Source organism: Cricetulus griseus, chromosome 2 (genome assembly GCF_003668045.3).
Source record: "Cricetulus griseus strain 17A/GY chromosome 2, alternate assembly CriGri-PICRH-1.0, whole genome shotgun sequence".
NCBI lineage: Eukaryota > Metazoa > Chordata > Mammalia > Rodentia > Cricetidae > Cricetulus > Cricetulus griseus.
In genome coordinates this window covers 121,270,717-121,292,624 of record NC_048595.1, presented here as the reverse complement: position 1 = coordinate 121,292,624, position 21,908 = coordinate 121,270,717, and the positions used below count along the sequence as shown (strand labels likewise).

Sequence of the window (21,908 nt, the reverse complement as noted above, 5' to 3'; positions counted from 1 at the left end):
GTCTAGCCCATTGAGAAATATGACTCCCAGAAAACATTAACAGCCTGTACCTCCTCAAAGAGGGGTGGAGTCTCATGAGCCCCTCCCCTTCCTTGATGGAATGTTGACCTTCCCATCTTGTATAAGCAACCACAACTGCTTCAGTTCTGAGTAAAGCAATACCATCCCCAGAAAAGAGCACTTTCCGGCATTTTCCCATTCTCCACACCCTCCTTTCTTTCTGACACTCTTCTGCGATGCTTTCTGAATTGTAGAGGGCATGATAAAGGTGTCCCACATAGGGCTGATTAGTCAATAGCCACTCATTCTCAGCATTTTGAGCAGCTCCAAGTTTCGGCCTTGGCAGTCACCTTCTGTAAAGAAAAACGTCTATGGCTAAGGCTGAGAATAGTATTAATCTATAAGGCCCAGGCCTTACAGCTCTTTTTCTTTTATGCACAAAACCCACATCCTCATTGGTCCATGTCAGTTAGTAAGAAACAGAACTACAAAAACAAAACAAAACAAAAAACAAGGTTAGTACATTTGAAGTATTTTTTGTTACTCACAGACTTTCCTGGAACTATGGACCAGGTCTTTGTTCCAATTTGGTAGGTCTTGGGGCCTATGTGCTGGGATTTAAGGTGACAATGTTAGTGCCTCTAACATGGCACTAGTTGTGCTAAAGTCTGGGGTGGGGGGTGGCTGCTGCATTGTGCACTGGTTCTGTGGGCATGGGTCAAATCACAGGCTCATCTTGAGGGAGGGGATTACATCACCTCAGCACTAGCAATTTAACAGAATTCACTCTCAGTTTTACATAGTTCAGTATGCATTTGAGCAAGCAGGATCCTATAGTGAGGGCTAGGAGAAAAAGGATAAATGGCCTAGAAACTGCCTAGAAGTGGAGTAGTTTGTGGTGATATTTTTTTGTTTATGATCTAATAAAGCTTGCCTGAAGATCAGAGTGCAAAGCCAGCCACAGCCTTAGAGGCCATGCAGTGGCGGTACATACCTTTAATCCCATCAGCCATACTAGTTAGCCATAGAGGCCAGGCAGTGGTAGTACATACCTTTAATCCCAACACTCAGGAAACAGGTGCACATGGATCTCTGAGTTCAAGACCATTTGGGAGTGAATTGGTCTAAAAAAGAAACAGAGCTCACACATTTGATCCCAGCACTTGGGTTGACACACCTTCAGTCCCAGCCCTAGGCAGGTGGTGACAGAAGTGATATGGCTAGTCAAGAGAGGAATATAAGGCAGGAAGAGACAGGAACTCATTGCAGTCTGAGGCAGTCTGAGGAACAGTGCAGTCTGGAGATGCAATCTGAGGTTTGGTAGTTCACCCCTTCTGTCTGGGCATTGGTGGAGGTTAGAACTCTCTGGTGGCTGACTGCTTTGCTTTTCTGATCTTCTCCTTGAACCCCAATATCTGTCTCTGGTTTTTTTTGTGTGTGTGTCTCTGGTTTTTTTTTTTGTGTGTGTGTCTGGTTTTTTATTGTTAAGACCAACTATTATTGATGCTACAGAAGTTAACCAAGAGAACAAGGATTGATACAAGTTGTCAGATGTTCGGTGTCTCTTTTCTCCTTCCTTAAGGTTATTTCTGACCATAGTTAAACTTTCTCTAATTAAGCTGACTGGTTGGCATAAGAGCAAGTTTCTCCTAGTGTCTCCTTATTGCATGCAGAGGAGGTCCTAACCCTTGTAATTCTAAAGAACAACCTCTGCTAAGGAAACTGGGGCTTCCAGGTGGAAAATAGAAATTTCCAGATGGCTTAGGTCTTTGTCTACTTGAGCACTGAGTCCCTTAAGGTTTTTTTTTTTTTTTTAAGATTTTATTTATTTATTTATTTATTTATGTATTTATTTATTTATTAGTATACAACATTCTGCTTCTGGGGCCAACTGCATAACAAAAGTTACCTTCAATCCTAACAGCTCCTAGCAAAAACTGTCCAGAACATCCTTGCCTTGGTTTGTGTTGAGGTCGAAGTCAGGTTGGGTAGAGGAATCTACTCTATTTAGGCTGCACTGTTCTCAAATGATTTTCCACCTGGACAAGGGCACCTTTCCTATACTCAAGCTACATCCTGTCCACTCCTCAGCCATCAAGAGGGTGGCCAAGAGCTGCTGGCATTCATTCCAGATCAGCTCTTGGGGGGAAAAGACAGTCTTTCGGAAACTAACAGGAGTCTGCTTTTTTCTTCTTTTTTTTTTTTCTTTTTTTGATTTTTTGTTTGTTTGTTTGTTTTTTCATAGAGTAGTGGGTTCTGAGTTTTCCAGCTTTCCTCAGCGTGGCTGGAGAATCCTGAGACTCAATGTCTTCCTATCCTCATTGTGTCTGGAAAATGAATGCTAGCTCTGAGACCTTGCTCCTGTCTCATCTCCTTTCCTAGTGCTGGGATGGAAGGCACAAACTCTGTTACTTTTCATTCTTGTGTAGACCATGGTAGCCTTGAACCTCTTAATACTGAGTCCTGGGATTAAAGGTATGTATCATACTGCCTGATCTCTGTAGCTTGAGGCTGACTTTGCTTTCTGAATCCTCAGGCAAACTTTAATAAATCGTAAATATCACCACAGATAAGGCTTTAAGGTGCCTCTCCCTGCATTCCAAACCACAGCACTGCTCTCTTCACCCTGTGGCCTGAGTGGCCCATGACTTCAGGCACAGTGGTTGTTGGAAAGAAAAAAAATCAAATATATACGACTTAGAAAACCAGGAGCCAGAGGGACCATTGCATGGAATACAGCTGTTTCTGGTGCTGTAAGAGTGGCAATGTATGGGTACAGAGGAAAGTAGTCAATGGATTACTGGCAGTGGTCCACATGCATGGGAACAGAGGAGTGAAAATTGTTGATGGCTATAAAAAGGCATTTAAAAACTCCTTGGTGGGTGGGGCAGTGGTGACACAAGCCTTTATGCCTTCAATCCCAGCACGTGGGACACAGAGGCAGACAGATCCCTGTGAGTTTGAGGCCACCTTGATCTACAGAGTGAGTTCCAGGACAGCCAGGGCTACAATGAGAAACCCTGTCTCAAAAAAATTGAAAATAAATAATAAAAAATAAAAACTCCTAATAATGCTGGTGGAAATGAACTTGGGGCCCACAGCTGTAAAGTGTGATGTTACAGTTCTGACTCTTCCTCCAAGCAGTGGCAGCACGCCTGGACCTGTTGATTTGTGCAGATTTTACAACATCAGTGCTCCTTTTTACCTATTCATGTTTTCCCTATTCTTCTAGGCCCATTCTTTTCTTGTAATTTCCTCTTCTGGTTTTATCCATCAAAATTAATTATCTTGTCTTTCCACCCTCTGAGTACTTTTCAAATAATAAGCTATCATATTGTTCTGACTCATAAATATGATTAATGAGTACTTGTCATATGGCTAATGCGGGCTAAGCCATTTACATTTGTTAATTAATTTAGGCAAACTGCAAGTATACCTTCATTTTACACACGAGACTACTGACATTTGGAACTATTTTGTGACTTGTGCAATGTCACTTGAGTAGTTGTATTAAAGAGTGCTGATAAACACTCTTACTTTGGTTAGTGTATTAGTTTGGGTTTCTATTGCTGTGAAGAAATACCATGACTACAGCAATTTTTTTTTTTGAGGCAGGGTTTCTTTGTGTAACTCTGGCTGTCTTGCAATTCATTTTATACACCAAGCTGGCCTCTAACTCATGAGATCCTTCTGCCTCTGCCACCCAAGTGCTAGGATTAAAAGTGTGTGTCACCATGGCCCAGCAATTATGGCAACTTTTATTTATTTATATATTTACTTACTTATGCTTGTTCAGTGCTTACACTGTTGCTAGCACACAGTACACATGCAAGAAATGCTAGTGGTTGCGGTGGTTTGAATGAGAATAACTACTCTAGTCACATATCTTTTCATGATTGGTCCTCAGTTAGTGGAACTGTTTTGGGAATGATTAGGAGCTGTGGCCTTTGTGGAGGAAGTGAGTCACTGAGGGTGGAATTTGAGGTCCCAAAAGCCCACACAAAACCCAGTGTCACTTTCTCTCTGCCTGAAATTTGCAGATCAGCTGTGAGCTCTCAGTTACTGCTCCAACACCATGCCTGCCTGACACTGTGCTGCCTGTGATGTTCATAGATTTCCCCTTTTAAATGGTAAGCAAATCCCCAATTGAATGCTTCCTTTTTTGTCAGTTTCCTTGGTCATGGTGTTTCATCACAGCATAGAACAGTCACTAAGACAGTGGTTATCATGTTCCTTGTGCTGTAATATTAAAATGTGCTAAAATGTCAAGAGTGCTAGAGTTTCACTAAGGAAGTGTGGATTCATTTGTTATGATGGCTTGGGTGTGGTTTTCTCCCTCAGCAACTTATTTCTGGAATTTTTTCACCATTGCAGCACCGTTGGCAGGGAACCTAACAGGTGTTTGGGTTATAGAGGCAGTGCACCGGTAAAGGAGTTAAAGTTTTCGTCTCTAGAGGTTGAGTTAGTGGTCATGGAAGTTGAACCTTTTGTCTCTCTTCCACATTCACAGAGTGACCTTCTAATCTCCATCATGAGTTGAATCACCATATGTGAAACTCTGGATTCAATCCCTAGCAACACACAGAGACACATCAAATTATGAAAATATTAATTTCTTTATTAATTTGTTATATCATCAGTACTCATGAAGAGACAATATTCAAATATTTTGAGCATTTTAATATACTACTCAGGACTAGACATTTCTAAATCTATAAGTGCCAGTTAATAATGGAAAAATTGATGTATTTACTAATACTTTTCTCAATTTATAGGAACTTAACCACTAAATGCTAGTTCATTGTATATAAAAATAACTTGCTTTTTTGGTGATGAGAATTTAGTCTTAAGGTACCTAGAACCTACAAGCTATATGTTATGGGTTTAGTTGTGTCCCCACCAAATGTTGAAGTCCAAGGCTGGGGGCTGTAGCTCAGAGTGAATGTACAATGTCCTGACTTGATTCCTCACCACCTGGGGCCATGGGACATCTATGGAAGTGCAGTGCCTAAAATCTTGGACTACAAGCTTAGTAGGAAGTAGGGTTTTTTGCAGATTTAGTTACTTAAGATGCATTTGTACTGAAATGTACTGGGATTCTATGCCAATATGACCGATGTCCACTTAAGAAGAGGTTAATGACACAGACACACACAGGGAGAATACCTGAGAAACAGGAGGCAATCTGATAGGTGAACCACACCAGCAAACCTGAAGCTGGGAAGGGTAACAAAAAGAGTACTTCAGGCTTCACCAGCAGCACAGCCTGCTTAGTGGAACTGGGAGATGGTTTGTGTCTTATAGATGGTTGTTGTGTTCATGGTGACCACTGAAAGTGACTAACATAGCTAATGAGTCTCCTTCCTGAATATCAGGCTCAGTTCAGAGTTCTATGAGACACAGTCAAAATAGTGGGGGCACTGATGTTTTACTTACACTTGAGCCTTCAGATCCTTGCTGGGCTGCCAATATTTAACAGTTTCTTAGTTTACTCATTTTAATTTTCCTTTTCTGATTACTGCACACCGTGTGTGTGTGTGTGTGTGTGTGTGTGTGTGTGTGTGTGTGTGTGTGTGTGTGTGTGTGTCTGTGTGTGAGTGTGTGTGTGTGTGTGTGTGTGTGTGTATGTACACGCATGTGTATGTGTGCCATATTATGATGTGTTTGTGAAGGTTGGAGGACAACTTTTAAGACTTGCCCTTTTCCTTTTACCTTATTTTGAGGCAAAGTCTCTATCATTTCTGTTACACTGCCTACCCAAGCCTAGGTGTCCCAGATGCTCCCACCTTAGCCTCTTGTCTTTATCTTGCATCTCACCTTAGGGAAGCTAGGAGTACAAATGAGTTCAACTACATCAAGCGTTTTTTAAGGATTGCATTGCAGATGGCAATGCAATTTGCTTGTCACAGGGTCCCTCTATGTGGTCCTGGCAGTCTTGGAATTCTCTATGTAGATCAGGCTAGCCAAGACCTCACAGAGATCCTCCTGCCTCTGCCTCCACAGTGCTGGGACTGAAGGACTATGACACTGTGCCTGGTCCATAGCAAGCGTTTTTATCCCCTGAGCCATCTTGCTGACCCAGTGTTCTCCTTTTAAAACTGCAGTCATCATGCCAACCTTACAGGGCTGCTTGGACGAGTACATATTTCCACTACCTGGGACCCAGAAGGGACTCATCCAATGGTAACTCCCTTTGAGAAGATGTCAATAGATAGTCCATTCAATGGCATTGCTCCACATTCTCCTATGAACAATTTCCAAATAACCCTAAATTCCACTGTGAATATTTCATTTGGTACTTGTGATTAGTTTACTGTCACTGTGATAAAATACCCAACACAAACAGCTCAAACAGAAGGAAGGATAATTTTGGTTCATGGTTTCGGGTCATGCCACTTTAGCTTTGCTGCTCTGGTTCTGAAGTGAGGCCGAACCTCATAGGGGGGAGGCCATAATGGAAGACCTATGCTTACCCTATGGCCTTGCAGGTCAGAAGGAGACAGGAAGGGGTTAGGATGGTCCTACAGCTAGTCCTACCCTCCCACACACTCCTCAAAGTTTCTGTGGTTTTCCAGAGCAAGCCTTCAGCCTAGACATTCATGAACCTGAAAGAGACAGTTCATATTTAACCACAAAAGGCATGATTTATTTATTTATTTATTTATTTATTTATTTATTTATTTATTTTGGTTTTTTGAGACAGGGTTTCTCTGTATAGACCTGTCTGACCTGGAACTCACTCTGGAGACCAGGCTGGCCTCGAGCTCAGAGATCCACCTGCCTCTGAGTGTTGGGATTAAAGGTCTGTGCCACCACTGCCCAGCACAATGTTTTTTTTTTTAATCTAAATTTATGATTTATTTTCATTTCAGTTATTGAGATTTTTATGATTTTAACATGTCCCCACACTCTTCCATTTTTATTCAAGGAAGGAATGTGGCTCCAGAAAACAAAGCAGAGGTGTCAGTGGCATGGGGCAACTCTCCTCCCACCTTTTTAATTTTAGACAGAAGTCAAATGAGAAAATGCAGACACCAAGGAATAGGTAAGAAAACTAGAAGATATCCGTAACAATACAGTTTCTTCTTCCTCTATTTTTTTCTCTTCCTCTTTTACATCTGTTTACATTCTGCAAGCAAGAATCCCTCAAGGCCAAGAATTCAAATACTGACAGGGGAAGCACGGGGACATTGGCTGTGCTGAAAGCTGGACCTGCTGAGTTTGAAGGGTCTTCCCTCCAAGGAGAACTTCGTGGTGGCAGTGACACCCAGAGAAAGTGTGGCCTCTCTCTGTCTGGCAGGTCTAGACAACCTCATGGGAGGTTCTAAAGTAGCCCAGAGGAGGAATGACCCAGAGGATCAACTAGTTCCTTTCCAATAATGTGTCTCTATAACATGGGAGGGAAAAGAGAAGAAAGACCGACAGCATTGACCAAGGCAAAGTTTATGTCAGCCTCTATAATGATGCCATGAAATAGAAGTCATGTGGAAACACAGATCATGTTATACTTGTTATAAATCTGCATTTGTAAGCAGAAATTATGGCCTATTATACCTATTTATATGTTTGGTCCATAAAGCTCTATCTAATTCAGTTAGTGTTGCCTGAGTGCCAATTTGTGCCAGGAGGTGTCCTTGACCTTAGGGTGCTTACTATCTATTCAGGAGGCAGGTTTTAAAAATACATAGCAAATCAAAGAAATATTGCCAAGGTGGAATCACATAAGCCTTTCATGCTGTTAGGATAAATGCCTCCTTGAGGAAGTTAGGCTAGGCCTAACTTAGGCCTGACCTAAGTAAGAATCCCCAAGGTGAAATGTCAGGGGTAGAAGAATAGCAAAGGGGAGGAAGTAGAATAGGTTTTGGAACTGAGAAACCAGGATACTGAGGATTGGAGATAAAGGAAGCTTCAACTTTTGAACATTATTATATTTGATGTTATCATACTGTTTTGTTTTTTGTTGGTTTTTTATTAAATTCTTTAATTAAAAATCTTATTTTCCATACCAATCTTAGTTTCCTCTCCCTACCATCCTCCCATGCCCCCCAACAACCCCTCCAACCCACTCTTACCCACTCCTCAGAGAGGGTGAGGCCTTCCAAGGATCATCAAAGTCTGTCACATCACTTGGGGCAGGATGTGTCTAGCCAATCCCTCCATAGGGAATTGGCTCCCAAAGCCCATTTGTGCATTAGGGATAAATACTGGTCCCACTGTCAGAGGCCTACCCAGGCCTCCTAACTGACACCCACATTCAGGGAGCCTGGTTTAGTCCTATTCAGATTCCCTAGCTGTCAGTCTGGGGTGTATGAGTTTTCCTTTGTTCAGGTCAGCTATTTTTGTGGATTTCCCCAGCATTGTCTTGACCCCTTTGCTCATCATGCCTCCCTCTCTACAACTGGATTCCAGGAGATCAGCTCAGTGCTTAGCTGTCAATCTCTGCTTCTGCTTCCATCAGCTACTTGATGAAGGTTCTAGGATGGCATTTAAGTTAGTCACCAATCTCATTATCAGGGGAAGGGCATTTAAGGTAGCCTCTCCACTAATGCTTAGATTCTTAGTTGGGGTCATCCTTGTGGATTCCTGGGAATTTCCCTAGTGCCAGGCTTCTGGTTAACTCCATACTGGCTCCCTCTATCAAGGTCTCTCTTTCCTTGCTCTCCTCTGTCCTTCTACCAGCTCCACCTTCTTGATCCCTCATGTTTTCCTCCTCCCTCCCACTTTCCCTTCCTCTCTCTTCTACCTCTCTTTGTTTGAGTTTTGTTGTTGTTGTTTTTGTGCTTTTTTTGGGGGGGGGACAGGGTTTCTCTGTGTATCCCTGGCTGTTATGTAATTCACTCTGTAGACCATGTGGACTGCAAACTCAGAGACCTCCCTGACTCTGTCTCTCAAGTGTTGGGACTAAAGGTGATCTTATTTTCAGTTGATTACTTCTCATTTGTTTCGTAAACAAGTTTGACTGGAAAATAAGATAATGTAGTATATTTAGGTCAAAGTCAGAGGGGAAAATGCAGTCATTATCTAAAATAGCATTCTGTCACAAGACTGCAAATTTACTAGCATGACTGAGTTTGGGAGTAAAAATATGTTCACTCCTGTACCCTGTGCCAATTTCTAGGCATTGTCTAGTTTCACATGGTTTTCAGACAAGGTTATTCTTAATGGTTTAGGGCCCAGTAATTATGTCACTGTCTTTCACACATTTTACAGTATTTACAAGAATAAGTGAATGTAGAACTGTAAGTCAGTTTTCATTGGAACCCATTACTTTGAAATGTTTCAAGATTGGAAGTTCCCACAACACATCTGTTGTATTATTGTTAACTGTGTGCCACGATAATGTAGACTTGCAAGTGTATTCTCCCACTCACCTCGTGCACACAATGGACATAGGTCCTGTACTGTCACTGAACTGTTTATTTGGTTCTCTGCTCTTGAATGTCATCACTTCCTGAGGGATCCATCTCATTTCTGTTTCTGCTTTCTCTTCCATGCTTCCTGTGCTGCTCTGCCAAGCCCTACCTCTTTTGTTTCTGTACAACACTCTGTCAGTTTTCACCATTCTCATGGCTGCTGCCCTGGTTTTCGCTCTCATTTCCCCCTTTGACTGTTCCTTGAACCCTTCTCTGCCATCAGTCATGTGATACTGAAGTTGGGAATTGTCCTTTACTTCTCCCCTTGAAATCTGTCATGGGTGCCTTCTGTATGTAATTCAAAAATAATTTTCAGCGTCCATCATCATTAGGATACGCACACACACAGTATATACATACACACATATATGTTTGTTTTATGTGAGACTCTGCTTGAATATATTTCAGCTCATAACACGGGCTGGCTTCAAAATCACTATGTACTAGATGACCTTGATCTGCTAATATTTCTGCTGGGAGTATAACCATACACTGCTTTGTCTGGCTACATAGTTAAAATGTGAAACAGTGAAAGTATGTAAAGTACTATATAGTAAAGATATGAAGTACAGTAAAATCAAGAGGAATTGTATGTTTTACTCACTCCAGAAGATTCACACTGGGCCTATGCTTTCTGTGAGTCTGTTCCCTCCTCTCCTTCCCCTGAGTCCTGTCAATTCTCACACTCAAGAACTCTTGCCATCTATCCAGGATGTATTCTGTAGAGTGCTCTCAAAGCACTACTGTACCTCTTGGCTTTGTATCTTGTACAGCTGTTCCCTCTACTCGAACATAGTTTCTCACTTCTAACTCCTGCATAGCCATTTCTTCAACTAATTTACAGTTGTTCTTTATGGGAAACATGGAGGCTTTCTTCTCACAGAGAAGCTCTAGCGGAACCAGGAATGTTAAACACACAGGGCTGTCTCTCTAAAAAGAGAGGTGTATAGCTTGCTTTCCACCCAGAAGACTGGGAGCAGATGTGGTTAATATACTGATAGCCTTTTCATTATCTCTGTGACTGAGACCACTCCGGATCTTCCTCCAGACCCATATCATCAGGTTGTTTGCTTTTTCTCCAGCCAGTCTACAGACTCCATCTTTATGGATGACACCACATATACTTTACAAAAAATTCCAAAGTAGTTGTATCTTTGGCTTTCTTGTGCACTTGGGATTGAATTGATTATCACCAGGAATATTTTCACTAAATTGTGCTGTGCTTAAACTAGCCTAAAATAAACTGCCCAGTGTGAGACTTTGGAAGTTTAAACTAACTACAGCTGAGTCGTGCCAAAATGATCTACTTTCTTGCCCCCAGTGGATTGTTACAATGCTGGCCATAGTGGTTGCAGAGACCCCCTCCAAACTGTTTCCCAACCTGGATGTTTTGGTCAGTGTTCTATTGCTGTGAAGAGACATCATGATCACAGAAACTCCTAAAAAGAAAAGAATTAATTGGAGCTGGCTTATATTGAGAGATTTAGTCCATTTTCATGGTGAGAAGTATGGCAGCATGCAGGCAGACATGGTGCTAGAGAGGTAGCTGAGAGATCTACGTCTGGATCAGAAGGCAGCAGGAAGAGACACACACACACACACACACACACACACACACACACACACACACACAGAGAGAGAGAGAGAGAGAGAGAGAGAGAGAGAGAGAGAGAGAGAGAGAGAGAGAGAGAGAGAGAGAGACTGGGCCTGGCTTGAGTATTTGAGACCCCAGAGCCCACCCCTAGTGACACACTTTCTCCAACAAGGCCATACCTCCTAATCCCTGTCAAGTAGTGCCACTCCCTAATGACAAAGCATTCAAATCTATAAGCCTATGGGGGTCATTTTTTAAAACTATCACAATGGGGCTTGACCCTTATAGAAGGTAAGAATTTTTTTCTTTGAATAGAAGTGGAGAATAGAAGTATAGTTCTCTCACCCAAGTGTTGCTGGAATTTCTTGTTGAGCCAGGTCCCCCCACCCTTCTCAGCCCCAAATAAACACACAGATACTAACTATATTAATTATAAATCTATTGGTCAATGGCTAGGGCTTTTTATTGTCTAGCTCTGTCTTAATTATTAACCCATAACTACTAATCTATATATTTCTACATGGCCTTATCTTACCAGAGAGTGACTGGTGCATCCTATCCTCCTGGTCTCTACATGGTATCCCCTGTGGTCTCTCTCTGCCTAGCTTTCCCAGAATTCTTCTTGTCTCCTAGTCCCGCCTATCTTCCTGCCTTTATTGGTCAATCAGTGTTTTATTCATCAACCAATAAGAGAAACATATATACAGAAGGACATTCCCCATATTCCATGATCATGACCATAAATGAGAGAATGAAATAACATAGGTTCTTCTCAGTCCTCTCAAGCAAAGAATTTTATATAATTATTGAGATGTTTGTTAAGATCACAATAACAGCTGTTACTTCGTACAAGTGTCTATACATTTAATTTTCCATTTCCTGAACAAGAAACCATTAATGTTGAAAATTGGAAACACATAAGAGCTAATATAAGAAAAGCCCATGTAAAGGAGGATAAAATACCTGTCAATTATTTTGCAAATGGGACTACAGTTGAGTATTACTTGGACCCTCTCAGGAGAATTATTGAAAGAAAAATTCTCTACTGAACACATCTTAGCAGGTCCTGGCAGGTCAGGTCAAGTAAATTGAGAACAAGTTCTGTGGAGTGGTAGGGAGGGCTGCAGCATGAGCCCCAGGGGTTGGCTACCCAGGATTTGGTTTTTCATTTTCCATCAGGTATAGATTGATCAATTGCACCTTCATGGGGAAATACTACAGCAGTCTTGACTTAGTACTGGAACATTTGCAACAAGGACATAGAGAACCTTCAGTTCTTGGAACTTCCCTATTTCCATTTCAATTGTTACATGATCTCGGGAACATAAAGGCTACTGTGAAGACAATGTGGACTCTCCATCCAGGGCTATCCTCTCCTACTACCATTTCTCAAGGACATTACATTATTTAACTTGACTTAAAAGCCTGGTTTTTCCTCTATACTCTTATAACCTGATGTTGGTAAGCTGTACATAAACTTAGAGACTGGGGACAGCCAAAGTCGTCAAGACCCCTGTCCCAGGAGAATGGAAAACACTGAGAGGCAAAAAGAAAAAAAAAATGGGAGAATAGGTCTAAACAGAGAATTCCTAATAGAGGAATCTCAAGTAGCTGAGAAACAAAGAAATGTTCACTGTCCTTAGCCATCAGGGAAATGTAACAGAAAATACTTTGAGATTCCATGTTATAGGTGTCAAAATGGCTAAGATCAATAGCACAAGAAACAGCTCATGCTGGCAAGTATATGGAGCAAATGGAACACTCCTCCATTGCTGGTGGGAATGCAAACTACATTTTGGAAAGTTGGGAATCCATCTGCCTCAAGATGCAGCCATACCAATCTTGGGCATATACCCAAAGGACACTTCATCCTACCACAAGGACACTTGCTCAACTGTGTTCATAGCAGCTTTATTCATAATAGCCAGAAACTGGAAACAACCTAGATGTCCCTAACAGAAAATGGATAAAGAAAATGTGGTGCATTTACACAGGGGAGTATTACTCAGCTGTTAGAAAAAAAATAATGCCATCATGAACTTTACAGGCAACTGTGAAACGTTAATGTGTTGTTGGACAAATGCCAAGACTGGTCCAATTTCTCTGCAAGTATAATCATTAATGTGCAAGCATCTTTATGGCAGGATGTAGAATCCTTTAGAATACAACATCCGGGTCTTATAAAAGTTCTATTTTCAAGTTTTTTGAGAAACCTCAAAACTGGCTTCATCAGTTTACACTCCCTCCAACTACGAATAATGGCTTCCCCATATCCAGCTACAAGAATGTTGTATTACCACGAGGAGTTCCTCTGAGGAGGTTATAAATTATACTGAGCAGACTTTTGAATGAATCCTGTTTCTCTTGATATTTCAACATCTTTGCAATTTTTTAAAGTGAATTCTTCTAAATCCCACTAGGTGGCGATACAGTGGACTACATGGACCTCCTCCCTCTCTCACACAACTTAGGTTTTTGTTTTGTTTTGTTTTCTTGGTCCTATTTCAAAGGCAAGCAAAGGTGTCATTCACTGAACCCACTCTCATCCTTGTGTCACTATTAATCAGTGAAAAATATCAATTCACTGCAAGTCTATAGGTGACTTAGGGCAGATTAAAGGATTGGCATCCATTGAATATTTTAGCAAATTTATTGATGTATGCTAAATGATATTTTAAGTAATGGTCTCATACAAATATTTAAAGTATACAATCTAAGACCTAGGACTGTGAGACTGTTGGAAAGATTGGAACTATGTGGACCAGGGTTTGAGAGAAACTAATTTAAAATATGGTACTTTTACAAATTGAGTAACAGTTTAAGTTCCATCTTTTCTTAACTTTCAAATATTCAGCAATAGTAATGCAAAATTATGCACACTGCATTTTCTGCACTGAAATTACTATAAGGGAGGTTGGGATTGGTTACAAGAAAGCAGGACCAATACTTTTTTTTAATGTAACACTGTAAAAGGACATTAGGGTTAGGGCTAGGGCTAAAGTTAGGGGTTAGGGGTTAGGGTTAGGGTTAGGGTTAGGGTTAGGGTTAGGGTTAGGGTTAGGGTTAGGTTAGGGATAGTGTTAGGTTAGGGTTAGGGTTAGTGCCATAGTTAGGGTTAAGGGTTAGATTTAGCGCTGTCGTTAGGGTTAGGTGTTAGGGTTAGGCTTTGTATAAGAATAAAACACAAGAGTAGAGCATGGCTATCTATAACATGGGTCAGCACACAGCTGATCTTTAGGAAACACACACACAATTGACTAACACATCACACAGTGGCAGATTTGCAAAAATTAATGTTCTTCTAGTCTAGGAAAAAGTAAATCCAGTATTCATCAGGTTTTAGAGATTTGCTCATATACCTCTAAATTTATTTATGTATTGAAATATAGATTTATTGGCTAGAAGCATTGGGCATTGAATGGGAGTCCTTGCAGGTACCAGGTAAGAGCTGTACCACTGAGGTATAGCTGTAGCCCCAGGAAACAGTCTGCGAGAAGATATGAACAAGTCTTCCTGACAGTGCTTTGCTTGGCATATGAAGCCTCCATAACATCGTGGGGTGGGCTGTCTTTTCTGGGATGCTGCAGGAATGGTTTTTCTTACTCAGCAACAAAAGAACAGCAAAAGACTCTTTTAGTCTGGTGTTTTCTGATCTTAAAAGGCAAGAAAGGTGTTTTGGCTCCTGTCATCTTTGAGACAAGTTATTATGATATAGTCACGTTAGCAAAATTTTATAAAATGCTTTTCCCTTAGACTGAGTGGATGGTTATGCAAGGTGAGCATGTGTGTAGGAAGCCGGTTCCTGCATTATAATGTTGCCTAAAGACACCAAGATGTAAATTACTTCACAGGCGCTGGGTAATTTCCATTCCTTTGATCTCTGCCTATCCCGTGGCTCATTTTTGCCTGAGGAGCTGAAGCCATTCATAGGGTAATACGTCCCAGGCGGCTGGTCAGCCTTTTATAAGGGATGGTTTTCTTAGTTTAGTGTCTCTGCTCAGTCTCTGTTCAGTCTCCACTCTGGTAAGATGCATTAAAGCTTGTCTGCAGAAGGATCCGAGTGTCCTGCGTGTATTTCTTGCTGGCGAGGAATACAGAGCGGGTGCGGGACACATGTGGGGCCTCTGGAGTGTTTGGTGTTCCTTTGTGTGAGCTGGAGAGTCCTAACTGTAGCCTTTACAGTTGTGTCTTCCTTCAGATCTTATCAGTTCATTGGTGAATAAGAGATGATTGTGCATGTGTTTATTATTGAATAGGTAAGTGAAGGAGTTCTCTGTTTTAATAATGTTTTGATGGGAGATGTTATTCTGTACATGTTTCTCTTATTGGTTGATGACTAAAGCACTGTTTGGCTGATGGGGGAGGTCCTTCTGTGTATATGTTTGTCTTATTGGTGATAAATAAAGTACTGTTTGCCAATAGGGAAGCGAGTTAGGCAGAACTAGGAGTCGAGGAGGATTCTGGAAAATGTAGTAAAAAGAAGTCTTGTAATCCAGGCAGGAAGTGACATAGCAGGCAGACTCAGAATATAAGCAGGGACAAGCAGGAAATCACTCTCTTCCTCTTCCTCACCCGCCATGTGAGCCTGAAAAGAGAGGATGCATGCCACTGGCATCCTCGATCAGATACATCTTTATAAAATATATTGATTAATAATTATGGTTGATCATTAAGACAGAGATAGCAGATAAGAAATCCTAACCATTGGTCAGCAACATTGTAATTAATATAAGACTCTGTGTGTTATTTCGTGCGCCCATGTGGCGGCGGGGCTCAGGCGGCTTGGCGGAAAGATTTGTCATTACATTTGGCCAATCAGGCAGGAAGATAGGTAGAACTAGAAGTCAAGGAGAATTCTGGAGGTGTAGGCAGAGAGCAGTTGTCACGTGAGCCCTGGAAGCGAGGATGTGAGTGAGGCATTCTCCGGTAAGATAAATACATTAATAGAAATGGGTTAATAATTAAGACAGAGATAGCCAATAAGAAGCCTTAGTCATTGGCCAACAATATTATAATTAATGTAAGTCTCTGAATGTTCATTTGGGGCAAGGCAACTGTGGGATCAGGCTGGCGAGAAGAACCAGTTCCGAAACAATGTTTCCCAGAAATGGGGAGGGGTGAGTAAATTGTAATCATCAATTCTGAATAGTTTATTATTCAGATGGCCTTTGTAGGAAATGTATTAGCTGGGGACTCCTATCCAAGGCTGTCTTAAATCTTTCTTCCAGTTTTTGGCACACACCTATCATCCTGGCACTGGGGAAGCTGAGGTGGAAGAAGCACTTGATCCCTGTTTTGAGACAAGGCTAGACAATATGGTAATATCAACACACAGGCACACATATACATACATTCAAACACTCACCACCAACACACACACAAACTCGAGATCACACACACACACACACACACACACACACACACACACACACAAGCGCTCACCAGAATTCATTAATTCTAATATAGGATGGCCTGGATCTAATCAGTAAGAAAGACCATTAAGCTCATGAAGGAGAACTGTTCAGATTCAGGTGTTGCCACTCTCACTGGTTTTTATTCAGACCTTGGTTCTGCAGCTCTGAGATTTGTAGCCTGTGGAGACAACATAAATCTCTACACTCTAATTTCTCCTTCTCTAAATCGAAAATAATAAAAGTGTCTCCCATATAGAGACACTTGGGACTTAACTCAACAATCCAGATTACTGGGCCAGGTGCGTGAAGTCCAGGCATGTTGTTGTCATCATCATTACTATGAAGTTCTTTTTTCCACAGTTCTCTGAAGCTCTCGGAAGGATTCAAAGATTTCTCTAATTTTAAGAGTGAAGGGAAATTTTTTTTTTCAGTGTCTTTGAGGATTTGAATTAATAGTTTATTAATTGTTTGGCGTTGGAGCTATAGTAACACCAGCTTTCAGGGAGAACCTCCAAGCTCTCTGAGATTTATTTCAAGGACACCAACTTTGGATTTTGTGTTACCCTTATCCCTAAACTGGTTAAAGACAGCAAATTGTTTGGGGCCTCTTAAGGGAATCATTGTGACAGCAGCTTTCATCAGCATCAAGTTACCAGGGACCAATGATATAAGTGCTTTTTCTTGGCACAGCTAAAAAATAAATTGTTGTTGTTGCTTTTTCGAGACAGGGTTTCTCAGTGTAACAGTTCTAGCTGTCCTGGAACTTGCTTTGTACACCAGGCTGGCCTCAAACTCACAGAGATCTGCCTGCCTCTGCCTCTCGAGTGCTGGGATTAAAGGCGTGTGCCACCACTCATGGCTAAATAAATGTTTTTGATGGGATATATAAGTGAAGAGCTTTTTAATGGATCAGGCCTGACACTATGTGGAGGAGCATACACGTTGGGAATGCTGCAAGTTGTCAAGGCCTTGAAAAGCTGTTCACTCGAGGAAGGGAAGTATCAGTGTCCCTAAAGTCTTTCAGGAACAAAACCCATATTTTGAAAAGGCCTTTAAAAGGCCTCGCGTTTGTGCCAAAATACAAAGTGGCCTTCCAAGCTGGCTGGCTTGGGCTCCCGTTTCCTAGGAAGAGTCAGTCCCTGCCTCAGTGCCTGTTCAGGGGCAGCAGAGCTTTTAGCGGTGGGTAGTAGGGAATGAATGAGTGTTATTTCTCACCAGTGGATGGGCCCACGGTGCCTGGAGAAATGATTTAGCACTTTGCAACTGAGGGCTGTGAGACTATGGCATAACATGTGTGCAGTAGGGGACCCACGAGGGGCGGCTCTGTTGGCATCCTTCTGGGGCTGCTTTATTCCCTTCTCTCCGAATCACAAATGACTGTTCTTGCTGGTATTCTCCTAGTCACTCTACATCCTACCCTCAGAGTTTCTTTTCTATTTGCAGAAGTATTTAGGCAGCAGCTGTTTGAAAATTTAGATGCCTGGGTGTGGCGAGTGGAGCGAGGGCAGTTATTTCATCGGTCCCGTGAGTCTGAAAGGTACGGCCATCTTTTAAAGCAGAGGCTATTCTGTTCCACTCTCACTCCGGAACAAAAACAGGCCTCTCATCTTGATCTTTTCTTCTTAATGATTTCCATGAAAAGGCTTTTATCCAGGCTCTGACACGACTGTCAGAACACACATTTCAACGTGAGAATGCTTAAAAGGCTATTGATATGTCCCCGTGGAAAAGAAAAGTACTTAAAAAAAAATCCATCTGTCTATACACAAGTTAACCCTTCAATTTCTTTCCTCCCCTTCCCTCCCTCCCTTCCTTTCCTACCTTATTCCCCATCCTCTTTCTTCTCTCACCCTCTCCCAAGATAAAGCCACAGTCTGGTTGGTACAAGGCTTTTATGTCCCCCATCTCCCATGAGCTTTGACGTGAACTTTGACTTGAATCTTCGTGAACTTTGACACATTGGTGTTTCTGATTAATTTAGTTTAGATCCAATAATACTAAGAGGGGAGGAAAGAAGCTTAATTTTGGTCTAATGCTACGGTTGAGTTTCAGCAGGATGCTCCTTTGGAATCTAGGGCTCATTTCTCTGTCTCTCAGTGTATCTTGAATATGTGAGCAGAATGTATAATCAGTATGATCAGAGATGCTAGAGACAACAGGAGTGACATGTGGCATCAGTGAGCAGGAGCTCACTTTGCCATGAGTTTAGGAGGTGATAGTGGGAACTCAGGGTCATGTCACGTTGCTGAACTGGGTAAACAAGTGTCCTGGAGCAAAGGAGGAATTTGATAAGATTTTGATTAATTCATGGGTATGGCTGTGGAATGGTTGGTCTGATAATTGGTGAGAGAAGGTTGTATCTATTAACTGTTCTCTCATCATATCTTTCTCTTGTCACCTGAAGTGTGGTGGTTTTATTTGAGGGGAAAGAGCACAAGCAGTGACATCCATTGCAGCAATAGAAGGAACTGCTACTCAGCATAAACTTTCTTTCAAGAGACACTGTCATCTTTCTTTTTTCTGTTGTGGTCATGCCACTTACAGACACTTGTCCTACCTCCCAAGTCCTAATGACTCTCTAAATGATGGTTCAAATCTTCCTCCAGTTTTATCTCATGAGGTAGTAGGGTTTATCAGCTATCAAGGTCATTAGTGTTAGTATTCAGGCATCTGTTCTGGCCTGTCCTTGGGGTTCTGACAGGATACACCCTCAGCTGCAGCCACTAAGAGCACCATCTGCACATTCACTATGTTCCCTTTTAAAGGGCCCTGCCCACCTCCCATCCTCCTCTCTTTCTTTCTCACCCTCTCTCTGTCTGCTTCCCTCCCTCTCTCTCTTCTCTTTCTTCCCCCTCTCCTCTCTCCTGCTACTTCCATCCCCAGAGACGGTCTCCCTCCTTCCCTTTCCCCTTTTTATGATCTCTTTCCCTAATAATAATAATAATAATAATAATAATAATAATAATAATAATAATAATAATAATACCTTTGCTTGAACCCTGTTGCATGGTGACTTTCTCTTTCACGCCACTTTTCTTTCTCAATTTTTTTCCTTCTTTTTTTGTATTTCTTCTGAGTTTGATAACTTTTCTTCACTTTCCTATTTCAGGGTTTTAGGGGGAGAATTCTTGGCTTTCTTAATGCAGTTAATAGCTGTAAATTTTTAAAAAAAAACTCCACTTGTTCTAGATTTTTTAAAAATTTGGTTCACTTAGTGCCATGCTTCTACTGGTTTCTTGATTGGCCCTTTGACTTTACCCCAGGACGTAATTTAATAATTTAAAATAAAAACAATGCAGGTTATTCATTTGGCTATGCTTCCTTATATGATAATTTCTAGTTCAGTTCAGTATTTACTGAGTTTTTCTCTACTTACTGTGAAAGTAAGTCACTGACAGCCTCTACATTCTAACAGTTTTGGTGTGGTCAAGACTGGTTACAACTCAAGAGATAGATGCTTCATTGTTCTGGAGTGTTTGTGGCTTCCCCAAATCCTTACGCTGCAACTCTAACCCCCAGGAGCATGTATTAGGAGGTGGTATGACCTTGGGAGGTGCTTGAGTTTTGAAAGTGTAAAATGCATGCATAGGAGTACTAATCTTAATGAAAGTAAAGGGGTGAAAAGAGGCTCTTTCCCCTTCCACCACATGACACAGTGAGAACCAGGAAGCTGTCCCTCACACTGAGTCTGTCCAGTCTTACATCTTAGACTTGCCATCTTCCAGAATGCTCAGAAGATAAACGTTGACAATCTTCCTGGTATGTAGTGTCTTCTTACAGAGTTGAACAGACTGAGATGGCTACAGGAGCCTATCCTGCTATTAGCCACTTGCCCTCAGCTTGTCTTTTCTTTTACCTCCTGCTGAATGCCTGGTTCACCAAAAGAAAAAAAAAAGAAGCTAGTGGCATCTTGCTGTATTATTTTCATATATATGATGGTGGGTTCTGACTAGAATTACAATTATTTTTAGATAAAATGAAGTTTTTTAAAAAAGATTTTTATTTATTTATGTATGAGTACTCTATCTTTATGTATGCCTTTATGCCAGAAGAGGGCATCAGATCCCACTATAGATGGTTGTGTGCCATCATGTGGTTCCTAGGAATTGAATCAGCACCTCTGGAAGAGCAGCCAGTGCTCTTAACTGCTGAGTCATCATCCCTGATAAAATAAAGTTTAAAGAATATCTTGCAGTCTTTTGATAATATAAATCTTTTACATGTGCCAGTGGTGTAGAGTTTGCAGAGCTTTAATGAGCTGGCAATTGTTAGTCTGCTTTTGCCCAGCAGTCAGGTGTGTTTTTTTTTTTTTTTTTTTTTTTTTTTTGATTTAAGGTCAGTCACATTTTTAAGTTGTCACTAGTCCATGAAGGGCTATTATTAAATGCCATTTCTGCATAGGGATTTAAAAACTATGAATATGTCTTGATTTTAAAATATTGAAATTCTTTCTTTCCTCTTTTGTTTATTTGTCTGTTTGTTGGGTTTTTTGGTTTCTTCGAGACAGGATCTCTCTGTATAGCCCTGGCTGTCGAACTATTTCTGTAGATGAGGTTGGCTTCCAACTCAACAGGAGTTAAAGGTGTGTACCACCACCACCACCCAGCAGAATATTTTCTAAAAATGAATAGACTTGTGTCTTATTAGACTTTAAGCTATGTAATAACTCTTTATCCTCTTTTATGGGATGTTTATTTAGGTCTTTTAATTATTTTTCTCTGCAATCTAGAGTGTACGTTGTTTTTTTTAATTCTCTCAACAGTGTCTTTTGTAGAAATGTTTTTATTGATTTTTAATAAATTCCAACGTAGCACTGTTTTTCTTTTTCTTTTTGCCTTTTTTTTGAAGAATCATGCTCTTGGTAGTATTCCTGAAAAATGGTTACTGAACCTAAGGGCACCCAGATTTCTTATATAATATTATGTTTTAAAATTTGGTTGCATATATAGAGTTCTTATAAATTTGAGTTAATTCTTTTTGTGGATGACATTAAGGTCAGTGTATTGATCCATTTTATTGTGCATGGCTATCTAGTTCTAACATTGTTGAAATTACTGCCCTTTTGAAATTGCTGTCGAGTTATCTTTATTTTCCTTTCAGAGATTAGTTGACTGTGTGTAGGTGATTATGGGTTCCTGCCTGTCTATTCTCTGGAAGAGCAGCCAGTGCTCTTAACCACTGAGCCATCTCTCTAGCCCTGGAAAACTGGTATCTCAACTGGACTGATTCTGTAAATAAATGTGAAATATCTCTCCGTGTACTTATAATGGCTTTCATAGTTTTCATGAGAGTCTTGTATCATAGATCTTATACATGGTTTTTAGATCTATATCTCAGCATTTCCTTTCGGTACAAATCTAATGGCATTAAGTTTCATTTGAATTTTTATATTTATGAGTGTGCTGTGCTTGCTTTTGTGTTTGTATAGGTGTGTATATGGATATGGAGGCAAGAGGTTGATGTCTGTCTTCCTTGATTGCTCTTCAC

At 41.0% G+C, this 21,908-nt stretch overlaps 1 protein-coding gene across 1 annotated transcript in view; it reads left to right on the top strand.

Annotated features, from left to right (window-relative positions):
* The first annotated feature begins 4,027 nt into the window (after positions 1-4,027).
* Positions 4,028-21,908, top strand: part of Ttpa (alpha tocopherol transfer protein) — a 96,757-nt gene continuing 78,876 nt past the window's right edge. The window contains exon 1 of the mRNA XM_027403477.2: positions 4,028-4,130. Coding sequence (XP_027259278.1) covers positions 4,128-4,130 — 3 coding nt within the window. The 5' untranslated portion in view covers positions 4,028-4,127. The remainder of the gene's footprint in view (positions 4,131-21,908) is intronic.